General features: G+C 36.5%; 1 protein-coding gene across 4 annotated transcripts in view; it reads left to right on the top strand.

Moving 5' to 3' along the window:
• The window catches only part of COL14A1 (collagen type XIV alpha 1 chain), a 245,298-nt gene that overhangs the window by 21,811 nt on the left and 195,856 nt on the right, over nucleotides 1-27,631 (top strand). For all 4 annotated transcript variants that reach the window (XM_067711390.1, XM_067711391.1, XM_067711389.1 and 1 more), the window contains exons 3-5: nucleotides 5,893-6,009; nucleotides 12,812-12,955; nucleotides 17,216-17,305. In XM_067711390.1, coding sequence (XP_067567491.1) covers nucleotides 5,893-6,009; nucleotides 12,812-12,955; nucleotides 17,216-17,305 — 351 coding nt within the window. The remainder of the gene's footprint in view (nucleotides 1-5,892; nucleotides 6,010-12,811; nucleotides 12,956-17,215; nucleotides 17,306-27,631) is intronic.

Genomic DNA, 27,631 nt, shown 5'->3' with positions numbered 1-27,631 from the left:
TGGGACCTAATGAAACTTAAAAGCTTTTGCACAACAAAGGAAACTATAAACAAGACAAATAGACAACCCTCAGAATGGGAGAAAATATTTGCAAATGAAGGAACTGGCAAAGGATTAATCTCCAAAATTTACAAGCAGCTCATGCAGCTCAGTATCAGAAAAACAAACAACCCAATCTAAAAATGGGCAGAAGACCTAAATAGACATTTCTCCAAAGAAGATATACAGATTGCCAACAAACACATGAAAGGATGCTCAACATCAATAATCATTAGAGAAATGCAAATCAAAACTACAATGAGGTATCACCTCACACTAGTCAGAATGGCCATCATCAAAAAATCTACAAACTATAAATGCTGGAGAGGGTGTGGAGAAAGGGGAACCCTCTTGCCCTGTTGGGGGGGAATGTAAATTGATACAGCCACTATGGAGAACAGTATGGAGGTTCCTCAAAAAACTAAAAATAGAACTACTATACTACCCAGCCATCCCACTAGCGGACATATATCTTGAGAAGACCATAATTCAAAAAGAGTCACATACCACAATGTTCACTGCAGCTTTATTTACAGTAGCCAGGACATGGAAGCAATCTAAGTGTCTATTGACAGATGAATGGATAAGGAAGATGTGGCACATATATACAATGGAATATTACTCAGCCATAAAAAGAAACAAAATTGAGTTATTTGTAGTGAGGTGGATGGACCTAGAGTCTGTCATACAGAGTGAAGTAAGTCAGAAAGAGAAAAACAAATACCATGTGCTAACACATATATACGGAATCTTAAAAAAAAAAAAAAAAAAAGGTTCTGAGGAACCTAGGGGCAGGACAGGAATAAAGATGCAGACATAGAGAATGGACTTGAGGACACAGGGAGGGGGAAGGGTAAGCTGGGACGAAGTGAGAGAGTGGCATGGACATATATACACTACCAAATGTAAAATAGATCACTAGTGGGAAGCAGCCGCATAGCACAGGGAGATCAGCTTGGTGCGTTATGTCTTCTGTCAAAGACTCATTGTTATCAGGTACTTAGGAAATTTTATTAATACGAATATGTATTAAAGGACTAATTTTCTGCCCTCCCTTCCTTCCTTCCTTTCTTTCACTTCAGTTCAACTCACCTCATCTGAAATCTTTCTAATGGAATACTCTCGTTAATTTTTGAAACACTACTTTTTACAAAGGAACACTGAAATGAAGATCTTCTGTTCTTCCCTACTCATGATCACCTCCCTTCTCACTTTTCTTTTTTTTATATAAATTTATTTATTTATTTATTTATTGGCTGAGTTGTGTCTTTGTTGCTGCGCACGGGCTTTCTGTAATTGCGGCGAGCAGGGGCTACCCTTCGTTGCAGTGCGTGGGCTTCTCATTGTGGTGGCTTCTCTTGTTGCAGAGCACGGGCTCTAGGCATGCGGGCTTCAGTAGTTGTGGCTCATGGGCTCTAGAGTGCCGGCTCCGTAGTTGTGGTGCATGGTCTTAGTTGCTCTGTGGCATGTGGGATCTCCTGGACCCAGAGCTCGAACCCCTGTCCCCTGCATTGGCAGGCAGATTCTTAACCACTGCACCACCAGGGAAGTCTCCCTCTTGCTTCTCTAACAGTCTCTTGGTTTTCGTCCAAGGAACAACACTCCCTCCACCACCACACAGAGCCTTGGCTGCTGTATCCACCAGACTTCCTCTCTGGGCTAAGGGGTGAGAAAATGACTCAAACCAGTCAGGCCAACTCTCCCAAGAATCTGAAACTTGTGTCCAGTGATGGAAGGATGGAAAATAGCTCCAGTCATTTCATTCCAAAGACATGCCCTAAGAAAAAAATGGTCACTAGTTCCTAGAAACTGTATCCAGAGTGTTCCCAGATTCCTATACTTTCAAAGCCTATTTAACTTTTACTATAATTATATGACCTACTTCATTATCTACCAGTAAATACATTTTTTGCTTAAATTGGCCAGAGAAAGTTTCTTTTATTTGCAACCAAAAATCTCTGACTGATAGAAATGGAGCAGTATGGGCACTGAGAGTGTTTTCCCCTTCAAAACATAGTTTAGGGTGCTGTACTGGTGGAATAAACTATTATATTTATTAAGCAAAAAACCTTTAAACAGCAGAGAAGTATTTGTATTATATTTCCAAGTGGTCTTAAAAACCACAAACAAATAACAGAAGACCTTAACTTTTTATCTCAGTCATTTTTTAATTAAATGTATTGGTAAATGTATTAAAAGTATTGTTTTAGAAATAGGAGAAATTAAAATTTGAGGGAAATTTACTCTGGAATATGCTAGAGAGTTCTCTTTATCTTGCTTAGAATCTAAAATGTTATAATCTCATGATCTATTACAAAGATGGTGAAAACAGTAGTAAAGAAAATATTCTCAAACTTCCAAATATATTTGACTACTAATAACAGCAAAAAGTATGGGTAAATGTGTTAACACAGAGGTCTCTATAAAGTGAAATCTAGCCCCTATGCAAAGTCTCAAATGTATATGCTTTGAAGTTTTTAAGTGACAGCTACTTTATCTTTAGTGTTTCCTTTTTGTAACCATCCAAAACAAACACTGCTAGAACCAAGTATAGATTTACTGTGAAGTTCTGAGACAGTATTGGTGCCATCATTCTGTCATGCTATACATATTTTTTCCCTACAACCAACACACCATTATATTCTCTGTGTTCCAATTCATTTAATAACTTGTCTTGAAAAGAAAATACTGGAATAATCCAGATATAAACAGTTATTTGGGTCAGTGGAGGTTCACATTCTCTGTAGAGGGAAAGTTAAGAATTACATGGAGAGACTAAGAGGTAAAGTGCATTAGGTTGATAAGGAGGAGAGAGTTAGTTTCCTGTATACCTTTTAATACTGACTGTATTAGTTCTCTATTGCTGCTGTAACAAATTATAACAAAGCCAGTGCTTAAAACAAGAGAGAATTTTTCTTCCCAACTGATCCCTGTGTGTTGCAGGAAGTAGTTGGAAGTATGGTCATTAACTCCAACTGTTTTAAAACTATTTGACCATGCAAAGAGTCAAGTTCCATTCCTTTTCAAACAAGTGAGCCTCACTTTGAAGGGCGTGCTGTTTCTTGCATCTGACTTTTCTACAGCCTTAAATTCCAAACATTAGACATTAGCACTCCTTAAACACTTTATCACATTTAGACTTCCTTGCTCTACTGATGAATGACTCTTTCAGCACCAACACTGCCATTTTTTCAGGATTACCATGTTTATCTAGTAATGTCACTTTGCACACTTTATATATATTGTGCACTTATTTCAGAGGTTAGCATACTGTTTCTGCAAAAGGCCAGATAATAAATATTCCAGGCATTGTGGGCTATACGGTATCTATCACAACTACTCAACTTTGCCATTGCAGTGTGAAATAAGCCACAGACAATATGTAAACAAATCAGCATGGCTGTGTTCCAATAAAACTTTATTTATAAAAGCAGGCAATGGGCCAGATTTGGCCCATGAGTGGTAGTTTGCCAACCCCTGACATACTTTATAAGATAGCAGAAATCAAAAATAAAAGTGCAGATCCCAGACTTCCCTGGTGACCTACTGGTTAGGATTCTGGGCTTTCACTGCAGTGGCCTGGGTTCAATCCCTGGCCTGGGAAGATCCCACAAGCTGTGAAGTGTGGCCAAAAACAAGAAAAAAAAAATGCAGATCCCAGTAATACAAATAGTAGATTTCAAAAACTAAGTTCAATTAAAACAAAGCTAGAAATCATTAGAAATGCTTAAAAATACACACCAGAGGGGCTTCCCTGGTGGCGCAGTGGTTGAGAGTCCGCCTGCCGATGCAGGGGACACGGGTTCGTGCCCCGGTCCAGGAAGATCCCACGTGCTGCGGAGCGGCTGGGCCCGTGAGCCATGGCTGCTGAGCCTGCGCGTCCAGAGCCTGTGCTCGGCAACGGGAGAGGCCACAACAGTGAGAGGCCCGTGTACCGAAAAAAAACCAAAAACCAAAAAAAAACACACACCAGAAGCCTCTGTCAGGCCTTTAGTAACCTTTATACTGTGTACTCAGTTTTTAAAAAAAGGAGCAAAAATGAGGACCTTGCGATAAGCTTGGTCAAGGATGTCTACCAGCCTACTGGCAAGATTTGGCTCAGAAACTGGATGTGTTGTTTAACATTTAAAAACTTTTATTTTTAATTTTCTTCCATAAGTAATAAGAATCTATCTATAAATACATTTTTCTCCCTAAGTTCCAGTCGAAGCCAAACAGTAATAGTTCCTCTGTTCATCCAAATGTTAGGTTTAGCCAACTTCCTCTTCTAGTTCAACATAACAGTTCTTATGATAAATCCATATTTTCCCATAAGCCAGAGAAATGTAGACTTTTTCATTCAAGTCATATTGAGAATGGGAAGCTTGTGTTTTTGTTTTGTGTGACTAGCATCCTCTGCTAAGAGGTAGTAAATGGCAAGTAGAGAGAGAATACTACTCTTAAGATTGTGTCCTTCAGTTCTCGCTGATTTCAGATGAGTGGAGAGTTTGTAGTGTTAAATTACTCATTCTTCTAGCTAAGTGAAGGGTGACTTCTTAATATAAATCTTCTCCCGAAGAAACAGAGCATTTTGTTTGAGGTCAGAGAGTGTCATGCACCAGTATGTGAACTTGGATGAATCTCTTAGCTTCTCCTTGTATCCCTTATATATAAAATTGGGATAGCAATGTATTTTTGTGAATATTAAATAAGCTTTTGAGATCATCCATTAGATGAAGTAAAAGAGGAGGGGAACAAACATTTATTGGCCACCTATTATAATGCGTTATATCCGTTATCTTCTTTAACATTTTCACTTATCCTGTGCAGAAAGTATTGCTGTCACCTTTTCTAAAGATAAGGCGTTGGAAGAAACAATCTCTTGCTCAAGCTTATTCATCTAATAAGTGACAGAACTGGGAATCAAACTAATGTCCAAACCCCGTATTATGCTATATACCTATTAAGAAGAATGTTTGTTTCCTTCCCCAGACTCTGTGTCCTAAAGTGGGAAAGAAAGGCCAGGCATAAAAGTGGGTAATAAGTGCTAACTTTTCTGTTAAGCATTAAATTTTCTTTTGTGACAAACTAATTTATATATTATATAGTAAAAATCTTCTTACGAAAATATTTCTTTAGAAATTCTGGAGCACTGCTGTAGAGTTCCAAAGATATGTTTTGAAGTTTGAATGACTTACACAAAAAGTAATATAGACAGACCTATTTTGTGAACTATCGGGAAAGATTAAATATGCTGGGATGATTCATGACCATGTGCTGTGTGTCTTTCTGAAAGGTATAAATCAGCTACACGTGAAGAATGAATTCAAGTTTATAAAGCAATTATCTTTTATTATTATTATTATTTTTTATTTTGGTCCTTTACAATCTCTTTCTCAAAATGTTTTTAAATGAAGATCTTATTACTATAATATGTCTGTAATGACCTTAAATTATCATATCATAAAAAGTACTCAATTAATAAAGTGAAAAACATAAAGGCATAAAACAGATCCCACTAGAGTAGATTACAAAAGCTTTTGTATTCCAAGTACAAAAATTCATCCTTATAACATAATAAAAACATTTTACAAGGTTGGCTTCAATTATTAAGCTGGACTAAGGTATTAAATTCTAACCCTAAGTCATAGTTGTTTGTCACAAGATCAGTACTACTTGGCAAATGCTTATCTCCTGAGTAAGAAACAAATGCTTTTGAGTTTGTGTTATTTTGCAAACTGATCAACTCACTAATGCAGTTGTAGAAAGAACATGAAGTCTTGCATATTCTGATTACAGTAATTTGGCTTTTCAACTTAACAGTGGAAGTTTAAAAGTTTCAAAATTTAAAAAAATTTTGTTTTTCCTTTTCAGTGGCTCCACCCACAAGGTTAAGATATAATGTATTATCTCATGATAGTATCCAGATTTCATGGAAGGCTCCGAGAGGGAAATTTGGTGGATACAAACTTCTTGTGACTCCAGCTTCAGGTAAAAACACTCAACTGTATTTTTTAGAGTATTAGAAATTTTTTGCACACAGGGACCTAAAAATGTATTGTGCTAAGTGCTGCTTTAAGCTCATTTGAAGGATTTTGGTTTTATTTAAGCTTTGGAGCTTGAAATCTTACCCTCTACTCAAGAAAATAATGTTCCCCAAATTTAAAGAATAACTATTGGACTCCCCATAATTTTCCTCAGGCAAAATTTTCAGACTATCAAGAATCCTCACTACCTCTGTTTCAACATGTATCAGTTCTTTTGGTCTATTGACAATTAAAAATTACCTCCAAAGTTTTAGCCTAGCCACAGCAATCAGAGAAGAAAAAGAAATAAAAGTAATCCAAATTGGGAAACAAGAAGTAAAGCTGTCACTGTTTGCAGATGACATGATACTATACATAGAGAATCGTAAAGATGCTACCAGAAAACTACTATAGCTAATCAATGAATTTGGTGAAGTAGCAGCATACAAAAGTAATGCACAGAAATCTCTTGCATTCCTATACACTCACTAATGATGAAATATCTGAAAGAGAAATTAAGGAAACACTCCCATTTACCACTGCAACAAAAAGAATAAAATACCTAGGAATAAACCTACCTAAGGAGACAAAAGACCTGTATGCAAAAATTATAAGACACTGATGAAAGAAACTAAATGTGATACAAACAGATGGACAGATATACCATGTTTCTGGATTGGAAGAATCAACATTGTGAAAATGACTATACTACCCAAAGCAATCTACAGATTCAATTCAATCGCTGTCAAATTACCAATGGCATGTTTTACAGAACTAGAACAAAAAATCTTAAAGTTTGTATGGAGATACAAAAGACCCTGCATAGCCAAAGCAGTCTTTTTTTTTTTTTTTTTAAACATCTTTATTGGAATATCATTGCTTTACAATGGTGTGTTAGTTTCTGCTTTATAACAAAGTGAATCAGTTATACATATACATATGTTCCCATATCTCTTCCCTCTTGTGTCTGCCTCCCTGCCCCCCTCCCTGTCCCACCCCTCTAGGTGGTCACAAAGCACCGAGCTGATCTCCCTGTGCTATGCGGCTGCTTCCCACAAGCTATCTATTTTATATTTGGTAGTGTATATATGTCCATGCCACTCTCTCACTTTGTCACAGCTTACCCTTCACCTGCCCCATATACTCCAGTCCCTTCTCCAGTAGGTCTGTGCTTTATTCTCGTCTTGCCCCTAGGTTCTTCATGACCTTTTTTATTTTTTCTTAGATTCCATATATATGTTTTAGCATACGGTATTTGTTTTTCTCTTTCTGACGTACTTCACTCTGTATGACAGACTCTAGGTCCATCCACCTCACTACAAATAACTCAATTTCATTTCTTTTTATGGCTGAGTAATATTTCATTGTATATATGTGCCACATCTTCTTTATACATTCATCTGTTGATGGACTCTTAGGTTGCTTCCATGTCCTGGCTATTGTAAGTAGAGCTGCAGTGAACACTGTGGTACATGACTCTTTTTGAACTATGGTTTTCTCAGGGTATATGCCCAGTAGTGGGATTGCTGGGTTGTATGGTAGTTCTATTTTTAGTTTTTCAAGGAACCTCCATACTGTTCTCCATAGTGGCTGTATCAATTTACATTCCCACCAAAAGTGCAAGAGTGTTCCCTTTTCTCCACACCCTCTCCAACATTTATTGTTTATAGATTTTTTGATAATGGCCATTCTGACTGGTGTGAGATGATATCTCATTGTAGTTTTGATTTGCATTTCTCTAATGATTATTGATGTTGAGCATCCTTTCATGTGTTTGTTGGCAATCTGTATATCTTCTTTGGAGAAATGTCTATTTAGGTCTTCTGCCCATTTTTGGATTGGGTTGTTTGTTGTTTTGATATTGAGCTGCTTGTAAATATTGGAGATTAATCCTTTGTCAGTTGCTTCATTTGCAAATATTTTCTCCCATTTTGAGGGTTGTCTTTTGGTCTTGTTTATGGTTTCCTTTGCTGTGCAAAAGCTTTTAAGTTTCATTAGGTCCCATTTGTTTATTTTTGTTTGTATTTCCATTTCTCCAGGAGGTGGGTCAAAAAGGATCTTGCTATGATTTATGTCATGGAGTGTTCTGCCTATGTTTTCCTCTAAGAGTTTGATAGTGTCTGGCCTTACATTTAGGTCTTTAATCCATTTTAAGTTTATTTTTTGTGTATGGTGTCAGGGAGTGTTCTAATTTCATAGTTTTACATGTAGCTGTCCAGTTTTCCCAGCACCACTTATTGAAGAGGCTGTCTTTTCTCCACTGTATATTCTTGCCTCCCTTATCAAAGATAAGGTGATCATATATGCATGGGTTTATCTCTGTGCTTTCTATCCTGTTCCATTGATCTATATTTCTGTTTTTGTGCCAGTACTATACTGTCTTGATTACTGTAGCTTTGTAGCAGAGTCTGAAGTCAGGGAGCCTGATTCCTCCAGCTCCGTTTTTCTTTCTCAAGATTGCTTTGGCTGTTTGGGGTCTTTTGCATTTCCATACAAATTGTGAAATTTTTTGTTCTAGTTCTGTGAAAAATGCCAGTGGTAGTTTGATAGGGATTGCATTGAATGTGTAGATTGCTTTGGGTAGTATAGTCATTTTTACAATGTTGATTCTTTCAATTCAAGAACATGGTATATCTCTCCATCTATTTGTATAATCTTTAATTTCTTTCATCAGTGTATTATAATTTCCTGCATACACGTCTTTTGTCTCCTAGGTAGGTTTATTCCTAGATATTTCATTCTTTGTGTTGCAGTGGTAAATGGGAATGTTTTCTAAATTTCACTTTCAGATTTTTCACCATTAGGGTATAGGTATGCTAGAGATTTCCGTGCATTACTTTTGTATGCTGCTACTTTACCATATTCATTGATTAGCTCTAGTAGTTTTCTGGTAGCATCTTTAGGATTCTCTATGTATAGTATCATGTCATCTGCAAACAGTGACAGCTTTATTTCTTCTTTTCTGATTTGGATTCCTTTTATTTCTTTTTCTTCTCTGATTGCTGTGGCTAAAACTTCCAAAACTATGTTGAATAATAGTGGTGAGAATGGGCAACCTTGTCTTGTTCCTGATCTTAGTGGAAATGGTTTCAGGTTTTCACCATTGAGGACGATGTTTGCTGTGGGTTTGTCATATATGGCCTTTATTATGTGAAGGAAAGTTCCCTCTATGCCTACTTTCTGCAGGGTTTTTATCATAAATGGGTGTTGAATTTTGTCGAAAGCTTTTTCTGCATCTGCTGAGATGATCATATGGTTTCTCTCCTTTAATTTGTTAATATGGTTTATCACATTGATTGCTTTCCTTATATTGAAGAATTCCTGCATTCCTGGGATAAACCCCACTTGATCATGGTGTATGTGCTGTTGGATTCTGTTTGCTAGTATTTTGTTGAGGATTTTTGCATCTATGTTCATCAGTGATATTGGCCTGTAGTTTTCTTTCTTTGTGATATCTTTGTCTGGTTTTGTTATCAGGGTGATGGTGGGTGGCCTCGTAGAATGAGTTTGACAGTGTTCCTCCCTCTGCTATATTTTGGAAGAGTTTGAGAAGTAAGCATGTTAGCTCTTCTCTAAATATTTGATAGAATTCGCCTGTGAAATCATCTGGTCCTGGGCTTTTGTTTGTTGGATGATTTTTTTGTTATTGTTAACATCTTTATTGGAATATAATTGCTTTACAGTGTTGTGTTAGTTTCTGCTGTATAACAGTGCATCAGCTATATGTATATATATATCCCCATATCCCCTCCTTTTTGCGTCTCCGTCGCACCCTCCCTATCCCACCCCTCTAGGTGGTCACAAAGCCCCGAGCTGATCTCCCTGTGCTATTTTTAATCACAGTTTCAATTACAGTACTTGTGATTCATCTGTTCGTATTTTCTCTTTCTTCCTGGTTCAGTCTCAGAAGGTTGTGCATTTCTAAGAATTTGTCCATTTCTTCCAGGTTGTCCATATTATTGGCATATAGTTGCTTGTAGTAATCTCTCATGATCCTTCGTATTTCTGCAGTGTCAGTTGTTACTTCTCCTTTTTCATTTCTAATTCTATTGATTTGAGTCTTCTCCCTTTTTTTCTTGATGATTCTGGCTAATAGTTTATCAGTTTTGTTTATCTTCTCAAATAACCAGCTTTTAGTTTTATTGATCGTTACTATCATTTCCTTCATTTCTTTTTCATTTATTTCTTATCTGATATTTATGATTTCTTTGCTTTGGCTAACTTTGGGTTTTTTTTGTTCTTCTTTCTCCGATTGCTTTAGGTGTAAGGTTATGTTGTTTATTTGAGATGTTTCTTGTTTCTTGAGGTAGGATTGTATTGCTGCAAACTTCCCTCTTAGAACTGCTTTTGCTGCATCCCATAGGTTTTGGGTCATCGTGTTTTCATTGTCATTTGTTTCCGGGTATTTTTTGATTTCCTCTTTGATTACGTCAGTGATCTCTTGGTTATTAAGTAGTGTATTGTTTAGCCTCCATGTGCTTTTAAATTTTTACCGATTTTTTCCTGTAACTGATATCTAGTCTCATAGCAGTGTGGTCGGAAAAGATACTTGATACGATTTCAATTTTCTTAAATATACCAAGGCTTGATTTATGACCCAAGATATGATCTATCATGGAGAATGATCCATGAGCACTTGAGAAGAATGTGTATTATGTTGTTTTTGGATGGAATGTCCTATAAATATCAATTAAGTCCATCTTATTTAATGTATCATTTAAAGCTTGTGTTTCCTTATTTATTTTCATTTTGGGTGAACTGTCCATTGGTGAAAGTGGGGTGTTAAAGTCCCCTACTATGATTGTGTTATTGTCGATTTCCCCTTTTATGGATGTTAGTATTTGCTTTATGTATTGAGGTGCTCCTATGTTGGGTGCATAAATATTTATAATTGTTATATCTTCTTGGACCGATCCCTTGATCACTATGTAGTGTCCTTCTTTGTCTCTTGTAATAGTCTTATTTTAAACTCTATTTTGTCTCATATGAGAATTGCTACTCCAGGTTTCTTTTGATTTCCATTTGCATGGAATATCTTTTTCCATCCCCTCACTTTCAGTCTGTATGTGGCCCCAGGTCTGAAGTGGGTCTCTTGTAGACCCATATATATATGGGTCTTGTTTTTGTATCCATTCAGCCAGTGTATGTCTTTTGGTTAGAACATTTAATCCATTTACATTTAAGGTAATTATCGATATGCATGTTCCTATTCCCATTTTCTTAATTGTTTTGGGTTTTTTATTGTAAGTCTTTTCCTTCTCTTGTGTTTCCTGCCTAGAGAAGTTTCTTTAGTATTTGTTGTAAAGCTGGTTTGGTGGTGCTGAATTCTCTTAGCTTTTGCTTATGTGTAAAGGTTTTAATTTCTCCATCGAATCTGAATGAGATCCTTGCTGGGTAGAGTAATCTTGGGTGTAGGATTTTCTCCTTCATCACTTTAAATATTTCTTTCTTTCTTGTTTTTTTTTTTGCGGTATGCGGGCCTCTCACTGTTGTGGCCTCTCCCGTTGTGGAGCACAGGCTCCAGACGGGCAGGTTCAGCGGCCATGGCTTACGGGCCCAGCTGCTCCATGGCATGTGGGATCTTCCCGGACCAAGGCATGAACCCGTGTCCCCTGCATCGGCAGGCGGACTCTCAACCACTGCGCCACCAGGGAAGCCCTCACACCAGTCAAAATGGCCATCATCAAAAAAATCTACAAACAATAAATGCTGGAGAGGTTGTGGAGAAAAGGGAACCCTCTTGCAGTGTTGGTGGGAAAGTAAATTGATACAGCCACTATGGAGAACAGTATGGAGGTTCCTTAAAAAACTAAAAATAGAACTACCATACGACCCAGCAACCCCACTACTGGGCATATGCCCTGAGAAAACCATAATTCAAAATGAGTCATGTACCACAATGTTCTTTGCAGCTCTGTTTACAATAGCCAGGGCATGGAAGCAACCTACGTGTCCATCCACAGATGAATGGATAAAGAAGATGTGGCACATATATACAATGGAATATGGCTCAGCCATAAAAAGAAATGAAATTGAGTTCTTTTTAGTGAGGTGGATGGACCTAGAGTCTGTCATACACAATGAAGTACGTCAGAAAGAGAAAAACAAATACCATATGCTAACACGTATATATGGAATCTAAAAAGAAAAAAAAATGGCCATGAAGAACCTAGGGGCAGGATGGGAATAAAGATGCAGACCTACTAGAGAATGGACTTGAGGACACAGGGAGGGGGAACGGTAAGCTGGGACGAAGTGAGAGAGTGGCATGGACATATATACACTGCCAAATGTAAAACCGATAGCTAGTGGGAAGCAGTCGCATGGCACAGGGAGATCAGCTTGGTGCTTTGTGACCACCTAGAGGAGTGGGATGGGGTGGTGGAAGGGAGGGAAACACAAGAGGGAAGAGATATGGGGATATATGTATATGTATAGCTGTTTCCCTTCATTATAAAGCAGAAAGTGACACACCATTGTAAAGCAATTATACTCCAATAAAGATGTTAAAAAAAAAAGCAACCGTGTTATGATGAAAGATATTTGCAAATGTGTTTTTATCTAGTTTAGACAACTGTTTGTCTAATGCAAAGCGTATAACTGAAAGTGAGAATGAAAAGTGTACTAAAATTAGTATTATGTAATAGCATTATACATATTTTTGAATGTCTTCACCTTTAAAATCTTGATTTCTGGTTAGTAAAATTTCTTAATGTACACAGTTAACCCACTTCTTAGAACTGATTTATCTTTCTGTTTTATTATAGGTGGAAAAACCAATCAATTGAATCTCCAGAACACTGCAACTAAAGCGATTATTCAAGGTCTGATGCCAGACCAGAATTACACAGTGCAAATTATTGCATACAATAAAGACAGAGAAAGCAAGCCAGCCCAAGGCCAATTCAGAAGTATGTATTTACAGACCATCAAGGGCTGCCCTGGGACTCTATCTCAGCTCTGAGTTTGAGTCTGTGGTAAATATTGTATCGATAACAGGTTAAAATCCTAGATGGTTTAGATTTGAAAAGATCTTAAAAGACATTTAGTATAATCTTCTGTGAGTTCCTTTTATCTCTAATATTCTCTGTCCCTTCCTTTACCCATTTCATGGTGCTCCTACTTATCCTTTAAAAAGGTTTTAGTTCTTAAATGCTCTCCCGGACACTGTCCACTGAGCCTTATGCAGACATCTCATGTACCCAGCACATAATAGCTGCTCAATAAATACTTTCAGGATTCTGTAAAGGGAGGTACTCTCTCTGCCCCCATAATGGTCTAGCAAGAGAATGGATGGGAGTGTCTTCATATATGAGCCAGTTCTCAAATAGTAAGTTGGGAAAATACTTGACATACAGAGTCATTCTAAGCAGGAGAGAAAGCTCTGAGGCAGCCCTATCCATGTCTGTGCTGTTCCATTAGAAAGCTTTTCCTTATGTTGAATTTAAAAGTTGTCCACAAAGACCCTGATTCTTTTGACTTTCAGGAAATATTCATTCATTCACTCATTCTTTTTTTTTTTTTCCACTTAACAAGTGTATATTGCATGGCTACTAAGTGTGAGGCCCTGTTCTAAGCCCTGGGAACATGACAAATCCCTGCCCCCATGGACCTTATATTCTAGTGACCAGAGACTACAGCAACTCCCTCTTCCTGGAGATGACTTATCTAACTGGAGGGCAGAGTTTTGTATATCAGGAATACAAACAGAAGAGGTCTGTCCTGGTTAACTTTCTGTGTTACTTCATTGTTAAGGTAGACTCTTTAAAAAACCCAACTCATTATTAAGGACAATTTTAAACATAACTTAAAAAATCAGCAGATTCATAAAATAAACCCCTAAATATTCATCAGTTGCTTCAACAATTAACCATTCATGGTCACTCTTGTTTCATTTATACCCCCATACTCTCCTCTCTCATATTATTTTGAAGTAAATCCTATACATCATTTCAAATAACAATAGCTTTTTAAAGGGTTAATCCGCAAATCGGGGAGGCTGTGGGTTCTAGAACTCTATATACAGCAATGTTCTATCTGGATTTTTCTATCCCTCCCTTCCTTTTTTTTTTTTTTTTTTTGCGGTACGCAGGCCTCTCACTGTTGTGGCCTCTCCCGTTGCCGAGCACAGGCTCCGGACGCGCAGGCTCAGGGGCCACGGCTCACGGGCCCAGCCGCTCCGTGGCATGTGGGATCTTCCTGGACCAGGGCACGAACCCGTGTCCCCTCCCTTCCTTTTTATGTTTCTCTTCTAGGTTATGTTTTACGAGACACATTTTGTGATTTTTCTTAAATTAAAAAGAAAAACTTTGTTAACCCGCTACCTCTTGAAACTTCTCAAAAAAAAAACATTTGGTGAATCCACCTGTCAGCAGGACCTACAGATGTTTTAAATGTTACATTCTTTTGAGATTCACAGTGTCTGGAAGCTCTGGGAAAGGGTTTTATGTTATTTTCAATATAAATCAGCCTTCTGTCTCATTTTATTGGCACTGTGCTTCAGTTTCTGGCCTCTGACATTCCTACATGAGTAAGGGAAATAACTTTCCTTAAAGTTTGTGAGAAGCAGTAAAAAGGACAAGGAGAAACAATTCATTTCACTTTAGTCTTAAGCTTTTGTGCGATTGATTATTGCAAATATTCCACTGACTAGCAGCATAAGAATCACAGGTAGCCTTAAAACTTTGCCAACAGCTATTTACTCAAAACATTTAAAAGGAAATGCATTTGTTTTCAGTTTGCTTAGCTCTGCTGACATAATCTTAGTGAAACAGTCCAACTTGTTAGATAAATTATATGGACACATATATTTTTTAGCTATGTTATTTTTATTGGCAGGTTAGAGGTCTTAGTTCTTCCCAAATAACAATTTATAAGAATGAAATTAAAATAACTTTGTTTGGATGGTTTCCTTTTCCATCTTGCATTTCAGTTATGTTTTTGCTCCCCATGAGATGGAACTAAAGCCTGTTCTCCCCTCCCTGGAAACCTTTCATTCTTGGATCCAGGAAAATAATGATCTAGACAAATCCTGTGGATATAGGTTTGCAGTTAGTGTAGGAATTTGAATTTTTCATAAGTCCGTCTTCTACACAGGGAAACGTAAGGAACAATCTTTGGATTTTGAAGACAGAAAGGCATGTCTGAACTGTTATGATTCCAAATCTGGTGTGTGTATTTGGCCAAGCAACTTAACTTCTAGCCTCAGTTTCCTCATGGGCAAATGGGGTGATGGTTTGTGCCTATTATTGTGTGGATTAACTCACGTCAGCACACAGTAGGGGCATGGTTGCTTTTGTTGTTATGATTAATACCACTTTACTCTTGACAGTCTGTTTTCTAATTGATTTTGCCTCCTGCGTGAGGAGGACAGAAGCTTGGCGTGACATGTGTTACATCTTGTATGTGACCTAGTGGCCCAATTCAAAGTGACTGTTTTTGTTTTTTTTTTTCTCGTTCATCTGTAGAATGGATTTTGGCCATATTTTGGCCAACTTTATTTTTGGCCACTATTTTTCCCTTTGGAAATATATTTTGCTAATCTCTGCCTGCAAAATCTTGCTCATTTTTTAAAGTTTGGCCCAAATGGCACCTTCCTGGTGAAGTTTCTCAGAGTCTCCACCTCTGCAATTATTCTTTCCGAGATCTATTTCTACTTTTAGTACAACTTTCCTCACACTAAAGTTGCAGACTTATTTTCTTTTACAGAATGAAAGCAATTTGAGGCCATGGTCTATGTGTGGGTGGGGTTGAACATATAGATTTGGAAATTATCCACGGAAGGGTGAGAATTAAAACTGTGGGATGATAAAATTGTAGGCGGGGTGTACAGGGATGCAAGGGAAATGTAGTTTATGACTGTGTTTCAGGAATGGAAGCAGAAAAATGATCCAAAGAATGAGAATGTAAAGGAGGGGTCAGAGGAATATGAGAACACCCAGGATAATGCATTTTTAAAAACTGAGAAAGAAAAGAATTTAAAGGAAGAGGTGTTCCAAAGTGTCCACGCCTTATAAAGAAATCAGAAGATGTCGTCTAAAAAATGGATTTAGAAAATGAGAAGATCAGTGGAAATAGCAGGATTAAGGCATCTTGTATTTATTATTATTTTTAATCATGGAATTTAATCTCTAAGTACCAGAAAGCCAAGGAAGGTTTCTATAAAGGAATCATAGAACTAGAGCAACCCGGCCTTGGCAGATGGCAAGTCTGAAACCCTTTTGGCAAAGGGGTGGAAGCCAGTAAAAAGAAGAGGAAGAGGAGGAAGAGATGATAAAGACAGGATTCATGGAATAATACCCTAAGAAGGCAAGAAGGATGGTTCAAAGGAAATCATTGCTTACCCTACAGAGCCAACCCTCCAATAAGTTTGCAGATTTCCATGAAGTGAATGCAATAATTAAATGAAATATTTTGCCATGGGATCACTTCCTCCTTTCCACAGGGTATTTTATTTGTGCAGATACCACTGCCATTTAGCGATGACTCAGGACAACTTCAGGTGCCAAGCAATAGCAGGGAAGCTGCTGTGGAGTGAAAAGTAAAGCTATTGGAGTACATAGGAATGAATGTATTAAAGGTCTGAGGGTGATTCTGGGTCCCTGAATATTTCATAAGGAAAGTAACAAAGAAATACTACTATTTATTAGTAGGGAAACATTTTTTTTAAGTTTGAAAGGAAATTATTATGGAGTTCCCTATCTTCTATTGCAGATAGACCAACTCCAAATGAGTATATTCATGGCTAAGATCTTTCTAGAACAGGGGCCAGCTCACAGGCCTTCCAGAAATCTGAAGACGTGGCTTGAATCCTGTGCCAACACTTTCTGGTTTTATGAGATAAGTCTTAGCTCCTTAGCCTGTTGTTCCTTCGTTCCCTCATTTCTGAAATGGGGCTAATCTTTTGATTTTATAACAATTATGAAGGATTAAATTTATTTGATGCATCTGCCCATAGTGAATACTCTACCAAAGTAATTCTGTGATTTCCACACATTCCCATGACAACATTGAAAAAAATAGCAGCTCCAATCTTCTGAAATGAGATTCTACCATGGAGCTAATTTCTACTTAAAACTTTCAATACTTGCAAGGGTTTTAGTAAAAATTCATTGAATATTTTCTTTTAGACTTTAACCTAACATGTTGCTGTATTTTTACTTTTTTTCCAGTTAAAGATTTAGAAAAAAGAAAGGAACCAAAACCCAGAGTCAAGGTTTTGGACAAAGGAAATGAGAATAAACCATCTGTACCAGAAGAAGGTCAGATTTTTTTTTTACGATTTGCTTATTTGGGGGATTGAGTTGTCTTAAGAACACAGGCAATACATACATCCTTGGCCTTTGGTCCCATCAGAGGAGTACAGATCTAATATGAAAATCTCCCTCAGCCCCACCTCATTCCCTCCTTCCATCCTCACACATAGTAACTGTCAACACTTCCCTCTCCCTTACTTTTCCATATTTAGTACATCACTAAGTTCTAGTGAGTTTATTTTCTATTGAAATACTGACAGAATCTGTTCATTTCTTTCCATGTCTATTGCCAGTACTCCGCTAAGCTCCCGTTTCTTTCCTGGTGTGCAGTATTATTTAGCAAGATCTCAATTTGTTCTCTGCCCAGAAGTTAGAGTGATCTTTGCAAAACAAATCTGACTCTACGCTCCACGTACCACCCCTCCGACCCCCTCACATCTTAAAACCCCTTCAATGGCTTTCCACTGCTCTTAGGATGGAGGCCAGATCCTTATCAAGACTTTCAAGGCCCCCCATAGTCTTGTGACCTACCAACCTTTCTTCCTTCTTCATCTCCTTCCTTCTTCATCTCGCTGTTTAATTTTAAAACTTTACGAACACATTGCAAAAACTACATACTTCTAAAAATGAAATTGCAGGGTTAAAGGATATGCAAATTTTACAATTTTGATAGTCTACCAAACTGACACAATTTTTTCAATAATTTATTCTTAAAACGTACACTCTTTCCAATATTTGAAATTCTCAGTTTCAAAGTTTTCCTATTTCTTCTAATAATTTATAATTTTATATTTATATTAACTATATTATTATGATTTATTGTTAAATATATCAGGTATATAAAAAGTATAAAAATAAGTAATAAGCAACTTTATCCAGTTAAGAAGATAAATATAAACAGCACAGTAGGAACTCCCTATATATCCCCGAATATTACTTTTCCTCCCCTTCTAAGAGGCTGCCAGTATTTGAATTCAGTGTTTATCATTCCAATATGTGTCTTTATCATTTAACTACATAAATATATGAATCCTGAAACCATATTTTAATTATGAATTCATATCTTAAATTTTGTATACATTTAATCAAAATCTATGTATACTTTGCAACTTGCTTTTTTTCACAAAATATTAGATTTTTTGAATTATCCATGTTGACTTATGTGAGGCAATTTATTCATCTTTGTTGTGTAGAATTCCATTGGATAAATATAACCCAATATATTTAACTCTTCTACTCTGATGTTCCCAGTATTTTGATATTATAAAATTGCTATAAAAAAAATTGCTCTAACTATTCTTATTTATGTTGCCTTCTGTACATGTGATAGAATTTCTCTAGCATATACACCTAGATATTGAATTATTCAATTATAATGTGTGCATATCTTCAACCTTGTTCATCTTGTCTATGGTATCTTATTATTTTATATGTTTTTATATATAATATTCTTTCCTTATTATGATTTCTTTTTCTAACTTCCTGAATTGAATGCTTATCTCATTAATTTTCAGTATTTCTCCTTTTCTATTATATGCATTTTTTAAGGCTACAAATATCCAAGTACTGGTTTAGCTGTATCACATAGATTTTGATATGTAGTTTTATTTTTATGTAGTTCATGCTATATAATTTCTAATTTCTACTAGGCTTTCTATTTTGATCCACAGGTTATTTAGAAATATATTATTTAATTTCTAAACATACAGAGATTTTTTAAAAGATATGTATTTGTTGTTGGTGTCTAACAATTGCATTGTGGTACCAATTTTTTAAAAAACTTGTTCAGACTTATTGTTTAAATGTGGTCAATTTTTTTTTAACCATCGCATGTGTTCTTGAGAAAAATTTTAATCTCTGTGTCTGGGAGATTTGTCCATTTCTCTTTGTAACTCTGGTAGTTTTGCTTTAATTAGAGGCTAAGTTCATGTAAAATAAGAGTTGTTATATTGTCCTAGTGAATAATTCTTTTTATATTGTAAAAATTTTCTTTATTCTTAGTAATTCAATATTTGACTTAGACACTATTTTGTTTAATAGTCACATAACATATTGATTCTCTGCCCTTTAAGTTTCACCCTATTTGTGTTCTCAGGTTCAAGGTGAGTAAATCTTTAAAGAGCATTTAGCTGGATTTTAAAAAATCATCTCTTACAATCTCTGTATTTTAATTGGTGTCTGTAGTCCACTTACATTTTGGATTTGCCATTAATTTTATGCTTCCTATTATGCTACATTTTCCCCTTGTATGCCTTATTTACTTAAAATTGATCACTTTTCTTTTTTTTAAATACATTTTCCCCTTTACTGAACTAGCAGGTAGTTAATTCTTTTGTGTTTTTTGTATGATTATAATTAAATTTTTAGTGTGCTTACAAAACCAAACTTTAAAACTAATCAGTATATTTACCGTTTCCCACCAATACAAAATTTTATAGTACTTTAACTTCAATTATCTACCCTCTATATTTTACTTAATTCATAACAAATACATTAATTTTAACATTTTTGCCTCATGAAGGTGTAATATTTATAATAATTATAATTTTAACAGTCATTGTTTGTCCAGAACTTCCCATGTTTATAAATTTCTTTGCTCATTATTCCATCTTGCATCTCAGATTTTCTGCATGTGTTCAGTTTCCTTTAGAGAAGATCTTTGGTGGTAAACTTAACTTTATTCACACAAAAATATCTGCAGCCCACCCTCAGTTTTGAAAAACTAGATGGGTACCAGATTGAAAGTTGTTGTCTCTAATCATTTAGAAGATATTTCACTCTCTTTTGGCTCTTGTTTAAGACAAGTCTGTTGACAGTGTAAATGTTACTCCTTTTCAGCCAGTCTCTCTTTTCTCTCCAGATGTTTTTCAGGTTTTCTGTTCTTTTTCTTTGGTGTTCTGTTGTTTCACTACAATAAGTCTTGTTATAGATCTCTTTGTGCTCCCAGAATCAGGATTTATAACTTTCACTGATTCTCAACCTTTAGCTCTTCAAATATTCCTTTTCTCAGTTACCTATTTCTTTCTCTCTTCCCTCTTTCTCTCTCTGTATTCAAATTATATTTATCATAGATAGTCTTTTTTGATGATCTATGTCTCTTAACTTTCGCATTTTCTACCTCTTTGATATTATCAATGACATTTTGGGTAATTTCCTTTATTTTTCTATTAGTATACTAATTACCTTTTTAATCTCTTTCTAATCTGCTTTTTAGCCTGTCCTTTTTAATGAGTAAATCTTCCATTTCTAGGAATTATATTTGATTTTTTGAAAATTTTGCTAGAAATTTATCTGGTACATTGTTCCATTTTAGTGTTTTTTAAAAAATTATTCTGCTGTCTTAATCATGTTTAATTTATATCCTGAACCCAATAAATATATTATCTAAAGTATTTTAGGGGTAAATTTTTCTTTTCTTTTCTTTACTGGTTTTCATTCATGGTGCTTGTTTTCTTGTTTGACATGTCACTTTGATTTGTGAGCTCTATTGTGGGAATTCTTCACAGCATAGTTTAGGAGTGAGCACTTCCAGAGAGGTGCCCCTTCGTTGCTACCAAATTGGAACCATTTTATGTTAATTTCTTGTTTGGGGATGCTCAAGCTTGTCAATGTTACAAATTCATGTGACACTATGTAAATATTGTTTCATTTTACCCACTTATTTTAACATCCATTGATGATTCTTGCCTGAGTCAGCTACTACTATAATGTTTCTGAAATGATAATTTTCCTAACTTCATTGTTCATTCTACATTTATTAGGTGGCATTCTACTGTAAGGGAGATCTTTCCCTTCTCCCATATTTATTTATTTATTTATTATGAATTTTTATTTCATGTGATGGATTATAATCCATTACTATCATGTATTTTGATGCTCAAATTCTTCCATAACTGCTCAGTGGGAGCTATTTCAAGGTGTCTCCTATGCCCTTTTAATATATCCGCATCATTCTTGAAGCTCTTCCTTACTTTCTGGCACAAACCTTGCATTCCAGGCTCCTCTTGTAGTTTTTGTGCCCTGTCCTGAAATCAACCACTTCTTCAAGGAGTTGGGTTTTTTTCATGGAGAATGGTATTTAGATACCAAAATGTGGTTACTAGATGTGTTTATGCTTCTGGGTTGTCATTGTTTCTAGGCCCATTTATCTGAGAATACACACACACACACACACACACACACACACACACACAGAGTCTATTATCTATTTATCTATCTTTCTATCCTCTATCTTATTGTGCCTTGTATCTATCATCTATCCATACCACAGGGTTTATTCTAGCATTTCATTTTCCATATTTACAACTCTCTCTTCAAAAGAGTTGGGTAACATGGCTCCCGATATCTTAAATGCACCTACTTATGTGCTCAATCATAGAAATAGTTTCAAACTTGCTAATTAAACACTTAGCAAAAAGTCTGTTGATTAGAATTCGATATTTGCCTTTAGTGTGGGGTATATATTAAAATATCTGTGTTCAAAAGGATCTTGGGTTAGTTCTTTTCTTCCCTCTTCACTGTGGTTTTGTTATTCATTTTTAATACAGTCAGGTTAATTTGTGAGTACATAAAACATTAATGTGGTTCCCAAAGTAAAAAAGTATACAAAAGGGTAATACTAAAAAGAAGTATGACTTCTCCTATTTCTTCCACCCAGCTTTCCTCACCACCTTTAAATAACCAAACTCATTACTTTCTGATTTACTTTCCCTGTGTGTGTTTTTTTTTAAATTTCAAAATACTTTTATGGAGGATTTTACGTGCGAGTTCTCGGCTGAGTTTTGGCTTAGCGTTCTTCCAGGCAGTGCTTGAAGAATGGCGCTCAAGGTGAAACCTATCTTCCATCCACGGATTGGAGTTTGATCCCAGAATTTAGCTATAACTAGATATTCCTAAAATGTCCTCAGTTCTCCTTTTCCCTGATGCACCTTCTTCTTGCTCTTCTAAAACATAGGTTTGAGTGAAGTGAATTGAACACAGGGAAAAGTGAGAGTAACGTTAATATATGTTCTGATAAATCCTCACAGACATCTGCAGAAGGACCTTTCATTCAGCAGTTCATTTGCTTTACACAGTAAACACATGTTTCTGGAGAGGCCTTTCCTGAGCCAGTTTCACTAGGGGCTGTTTCAACATATTTATTGCAGTGATGAAGACCTGGGTTAGGGCAAAAACTTTCGGGAATTTTGTAGATAAAAGGTGGCTTCCTCTTTTAGGTGAGGGTTCCCATGAAGTATATGAAGGGTCAGAGAGGATTCTGAGGGCACAGGTGATACGAGCGAATAGTCTTAAGTAAGTTGTAAACAATGGTGAGAATTCAGGCCAGAATTAGGGCTCCAGGAGAGTGAAGGGGAGGGTTAATGGGGCCCACTGGAGATTTTAAAAAGGTCTTCCCCACCCAAGCTTTGATGTACTCCTTTTTTTTTTTTTTTTGAATTTTTAAATTTTATTTTATTTATTTTTTATACAGCAGGTTCTTATTAGTTATCCATTTTATACATATGGGTGTATATATGTCAATCCCAATCTCCCAGTTCATCCCACCACCACCACCACCACCACCACCACCCTGCTACTTTCCCCCCTTGGTGTCCATACGTTTGTTCTCTACATCTGTGTCTCTATTTCTGCCCTGCAAACCGATTCACTTGATGTACTTCTTTCAAGATGGGATACTTCCATGATTCACACTGAACTCTGATCTTTGTTTCCCCTGCAAGCTACAGTCTTTTCGTATAAGAGTCTACATTGATAGTGGCTCAGATACAGTTGGACATAGTTCACATATTTTAGAATTTTAGTTTAGATGTAAAGAGCTAAGATCGTTAACAGAAGTTGCTGTGCAGTTGGTTCCTGGTTTGCCATCTACTGTACGTATTTCTTCAATAATCCAAATCCAACTCCCAAACAAAAGTGGTATTGGCCTTGGAGCATAATACTGGCACATCTGCAGCAAATGCTATTTCTTCTGTGTTGTCCAGACAGCTTTCTCCAGTTATTTTTGGTGTTTTGCACAAGAATACAGGACTTGATTGAAAAAGATAATGAGATAGAAAGAAAAAGTAGCATAGGGTTTCCTTGTTTTTTCCTCTTAATGATTTTTAAATTAAGATCTCTGACCCTCTTTGCGTTTTTTTAAATGAATTATTTTTCTCTGCAGGGAGAAGGTAAGGGGAGGGTCCCAATGCTCTGATTTTTAGGAGGGAAAAATAAGATGAGCTTAAGTTGTTCTTTCCAAGGGTTGGCAAACTATGGCCCATGGGCCAATCCAGTCCTGTTTTCTTAAGTGGGTAAATGGGTTTTATTGGAACACAGCTATGCTTATTCCTTTATATACCATTTATAGCTGCTTTCCCACAATATCAGAGTTGAGCAGATACAACAGAGATCAGATGGCCTACAAAGACTGAAATATTTTCTGTTTTGCCCTTTTCAGAAGAAGTTTGCCAATCCTTGCTTTAGAATGCTTAAAACTTTTGAATATATTGGAACAGAATTACTCACTGAACTGAGTAATTCACTGCTTTTCTAAGGCCAGCTGTCCATTTTGGTATTTCCAATAGGATGTACTCTCATATATATGCCTTCGAAGGATCCCACTTCTCATACTCTCACATTTGTTTTTTTTTCCCTACCTGAAACACGAATTCTCCCAATTAACATTAAACGAGTTAATATATATAGTGTCTAGAACATAGTCAGTGCTACATAGTTATTTTCTATTAATATTAGAATGTATAGTTTGCATGAATTACTATCATCAAAGACCAAACTTTTGTGTTAGTGATTTAACAATAAGTGCATAGAAGAGATTTGGTGATTACCCTCCAGTGCTGAACACTGAGTTAGGCACTGAGAATTAATTGGTGATCATGGTAGGCAGGATTCTACCCTCATGAAACTTACATAGTCTAGCAGGGACTCAACGTGTTTACCCACTGCCTTCTCTTGAGGAAGAGTCAGGTTTGAATTATACGTAGTTATGGTCGAGCATAGCCAGGGCACATGATTATTCTCCAGGTGTACTTTTACTTACTGGGATTGCTTACTTCCTATAATACTTTTATAGTTCTTGGCTTGCAGTTAAGAGATCAATTTGAAAGTTTACTGCTTTTTCCACTAGTTATTCTGGACCTTAAATTTGCTGAGCCCAACACTGTGAGCTTAGTTTGACCAGGGTGGGACTGGAGAAAATTTTAATTCTGGTAATGCAGCCGTCAGGATATTGGCTAAAGCACAGGTGAGTGGGTGGGTTTTGTAGGTTAATTCTGGCTAGATCTTGACTTTTGGACACAAGGGGGAAGGGACTGAGTCCAGTCATAAACTGGACTTTGGGATTAGGTTGTGGGTGGAATTCATGCATTAAAGGATCTAGAAGGATGCCTGGCCCATGGAGTATGCTCCGTTAAGTGGTCCTCTCCCTCCTCTTTTTTTTTCTTCATCATCTTCTCTGTCTATTTCATTCTCCTCTTCTCTTCCTCATTATTCTCATAATAATAATTATTATCATTACCTAGACAGTTGACATAGTGTACCAGCAACACTAGGGTGAACTAGAAAATCTCTGCTCATAAGCATAAGGAGAATTTTTGGAAGCCCCTCTGTCTGTGCCTGTGTCTTGAGTGGAAAAATGTCTCCTTGAGAATTTATAACCATGGGCCTGTACCACATACAGATTAGGCATTCACATTTATACTCTTTACATGTTCTGGGGTCCTAATATTCAAGAAATTAATTTTAAACTTGCTCAAAGCTGGTATAAGTAGGGTCCCTGGCAGAAGAAAACACAAAATCACCTTTGAGGCACACATGCTCAGCCCTAATTCTAAAGATTACCACAGATAAAGCAATGCCAGAAAGAGTTAATAATCCAAAATTTTGAAACACAAAAGTAAAACCATGAGTATAAGTCATGAGACACAAATATGGTGGTCTCAGAATCCCATGATTTCCAATTATGAAATGATTACATAAATACTATAAAATAAACAACAATATTATTGAAGTCATAGAAATAGTCAAAACAAGAGAAGGATGAGAGACCATGAAAACAAGAGTAGGTAAGATTTTAAAAGGGACTGAATAGAACATAAAGTGTTCTGAAGAGTGCAAATGAAAAATTAGCCACACCCAGAATCGTGTTGGTGAAACTGTAAAACACCAAAGTAAAAGATAAGATTTAACAGACAAAACAGGATGAAGGAGGAATAAAAAGACTTGTAGAAGCCATTTCTAAGTGATGGAGATCTAGCTATGGGTAGTTGTCTGTTCTTCAATTCTTTGGCATATTAAGTGAAACCACTGTTTTAAATAAGGAATGTTAATTCAAGTTATTAATTTATTAAAAAAGGTTGAGAAACCCTGATCCAACAGAAGTGGTGATGTAATTTTGGCCCTGTTTCTCTTCACTTCTGCTCTCCAATCATTCCATGACATTTCTTAGAAGCATAGAGCAACTGCACAGGTGGTCTGTCAAGCCCATGGCATTAGCCATATGGTAGGTCTGAGTCTGAGTAGCCATGCTCAGAGGAGAAATCAGATCGTATGAGTGGCTTTTCAGTCCAAGGTTCAAGAGGATAAACAGTAACATTTTTGTTAGAATATTCTTTTTTCTTCCCCTATTGAACTTTCCTTTTTCTCCCTTAATTTCCTTGTTACTTCTTGAGGTCAGTGTGGCTCAGTATATAGCACACAGGTTTTGTGGTCATACATCCCTTGGAATGAAATCTTCCCTTGCTTCCTACCTACCTCGGCAACCTAAGGCGTAGAAACCTCTCTAAGCTCCAGTTTCTTCATTGGCAAAATGAGCATAATAGCCATAACGAGTATGCAGGTTTGGGAAGATTAAATGCTATCAGGTTTGTGACATACCTGGAACATAACAGGTATGGGATGAATGTCAGTTTGCATCCCTTTTTCTATTTCCTTTTTTCTAGTGTCTTCTTTTCAAAGAGAAAATATTAGCCTACCGAACGCAGCAGAGTGTCTTACATTGTCAATAACTATTTGTTGAATATTTGGATTTGGCTTGTTTTAGACTCAAGGAGAGAGGTTCACATTCCCTTAGAGAAGATTAAGAAAGACTGTTTTCATGAAAAGAATATTTTTATTATAAGAAAGCAGATTTCAGTTTTTGCTGTGATGTAAAGCATTAAAATTCATGTTTTCAGGAACTCAAAAAAACATGAAACAGAATCAGTCATTCAGAAAATAATCATTGAACACCTGCAAAGTACATGATACCTGTGCATAAAATTATAAGGTTTCCCTGAGGGCAAGGGGCTGAGATTCTCCTAGCAGGAGACCGCCTGTTTACTCTGACTTTCCACTACCCCTGACCACTCTTGATAAGACATTTTTAAAGGATTTTTGACACCTCTTCTGTTGGCCTCCAACAAATTTTATCATTCTTAACCCATGAATTTTCCAGTGCTATAAAAAAAGATAGCTCTGCCTTAAGTAAGTTTTCAAATGTCCTCTTTTTAGTTTTTTTATTTTTTTCAGAGATATCTGAAGTTATCATTTTATTAATTTTATTTACATATATTTTAAGTTTTATAAGCCTATATGGTTTTTTTTAACATCTTTATTGGAGTATAATTGCTTTACAATGGTGTGTTAGTTTCTGCTGTATAACAAAGTGAATCAGCTATACGTATACACATATCCCCATATTTCCTCCCTCTTGCGTCTCCCTCCCATGCTCCCTATCCCACCCCTCTAGTTCACACAAAGCACCGAGCTGATCTCCCTGTGCTATGCAGCTGCTTCCCACTAGCTATCTATTTTACATTTGATAGTGTATCTATGTCCATGCCACTCTCTCACTTCGTCCCAGCTTACCCTTCCCCCTCCCCGTGTCCTCACATGTAACCCAGTCCATTCTCTACGTCTGTGTCTTCATTCCTGTCCTGCCCCTAGGTTCTTCAGAAACATTTATTTTTTGATTCCATATATATGTTTAAGCGTACGGTATTTGTTTTTCTCTTTCTGACTTACTCCACTCTGTATGACAGGCTCTACACCGTCCACCTCACTACAAATAACTCAATTTCATTTCTTTTTATGGCTGAGTAATATTCCATTGTGTATATGTGCCACATCTTCTTTATCCATTCATCTCTGGATGGACACTTAGGTTGCTTCCATGTCCTGGCTATTGTAAATAGTGCTTCAGTGAACAAGGTGGTACATGACTCTTTTTGAATTATGGCTTTCTCAGGGTATATGCCCAGTAGTGGGATTGCTGGGTCGTATGGTAGTTCTATTTTTAGTTTTTTGAGGAACCTCCGTACTGTTCTCCATAGTAGCTGTATCAATTTACATTCCCAT

This window comes from Pseudorca crassidens, chromosome 17, assembly GCF_039906515.1.
Source record: "Pseudorca crassidens isolate mPseCra1 chromosome 17, mPseCra1.hap1, whole genome shotgun sequence".
Lineage (NCBI taxonomy): Eukaryota > Metazoa > Chordata > Mammalia > Artiodactyla > Delphinidae > Pseudorca > Pseudorca crassidens.
The sequence above is the reverse complement of the archived record's forward strand: the minus strand, read 5'-3'. Positions and strand labels throughout refer to the sequence as shown.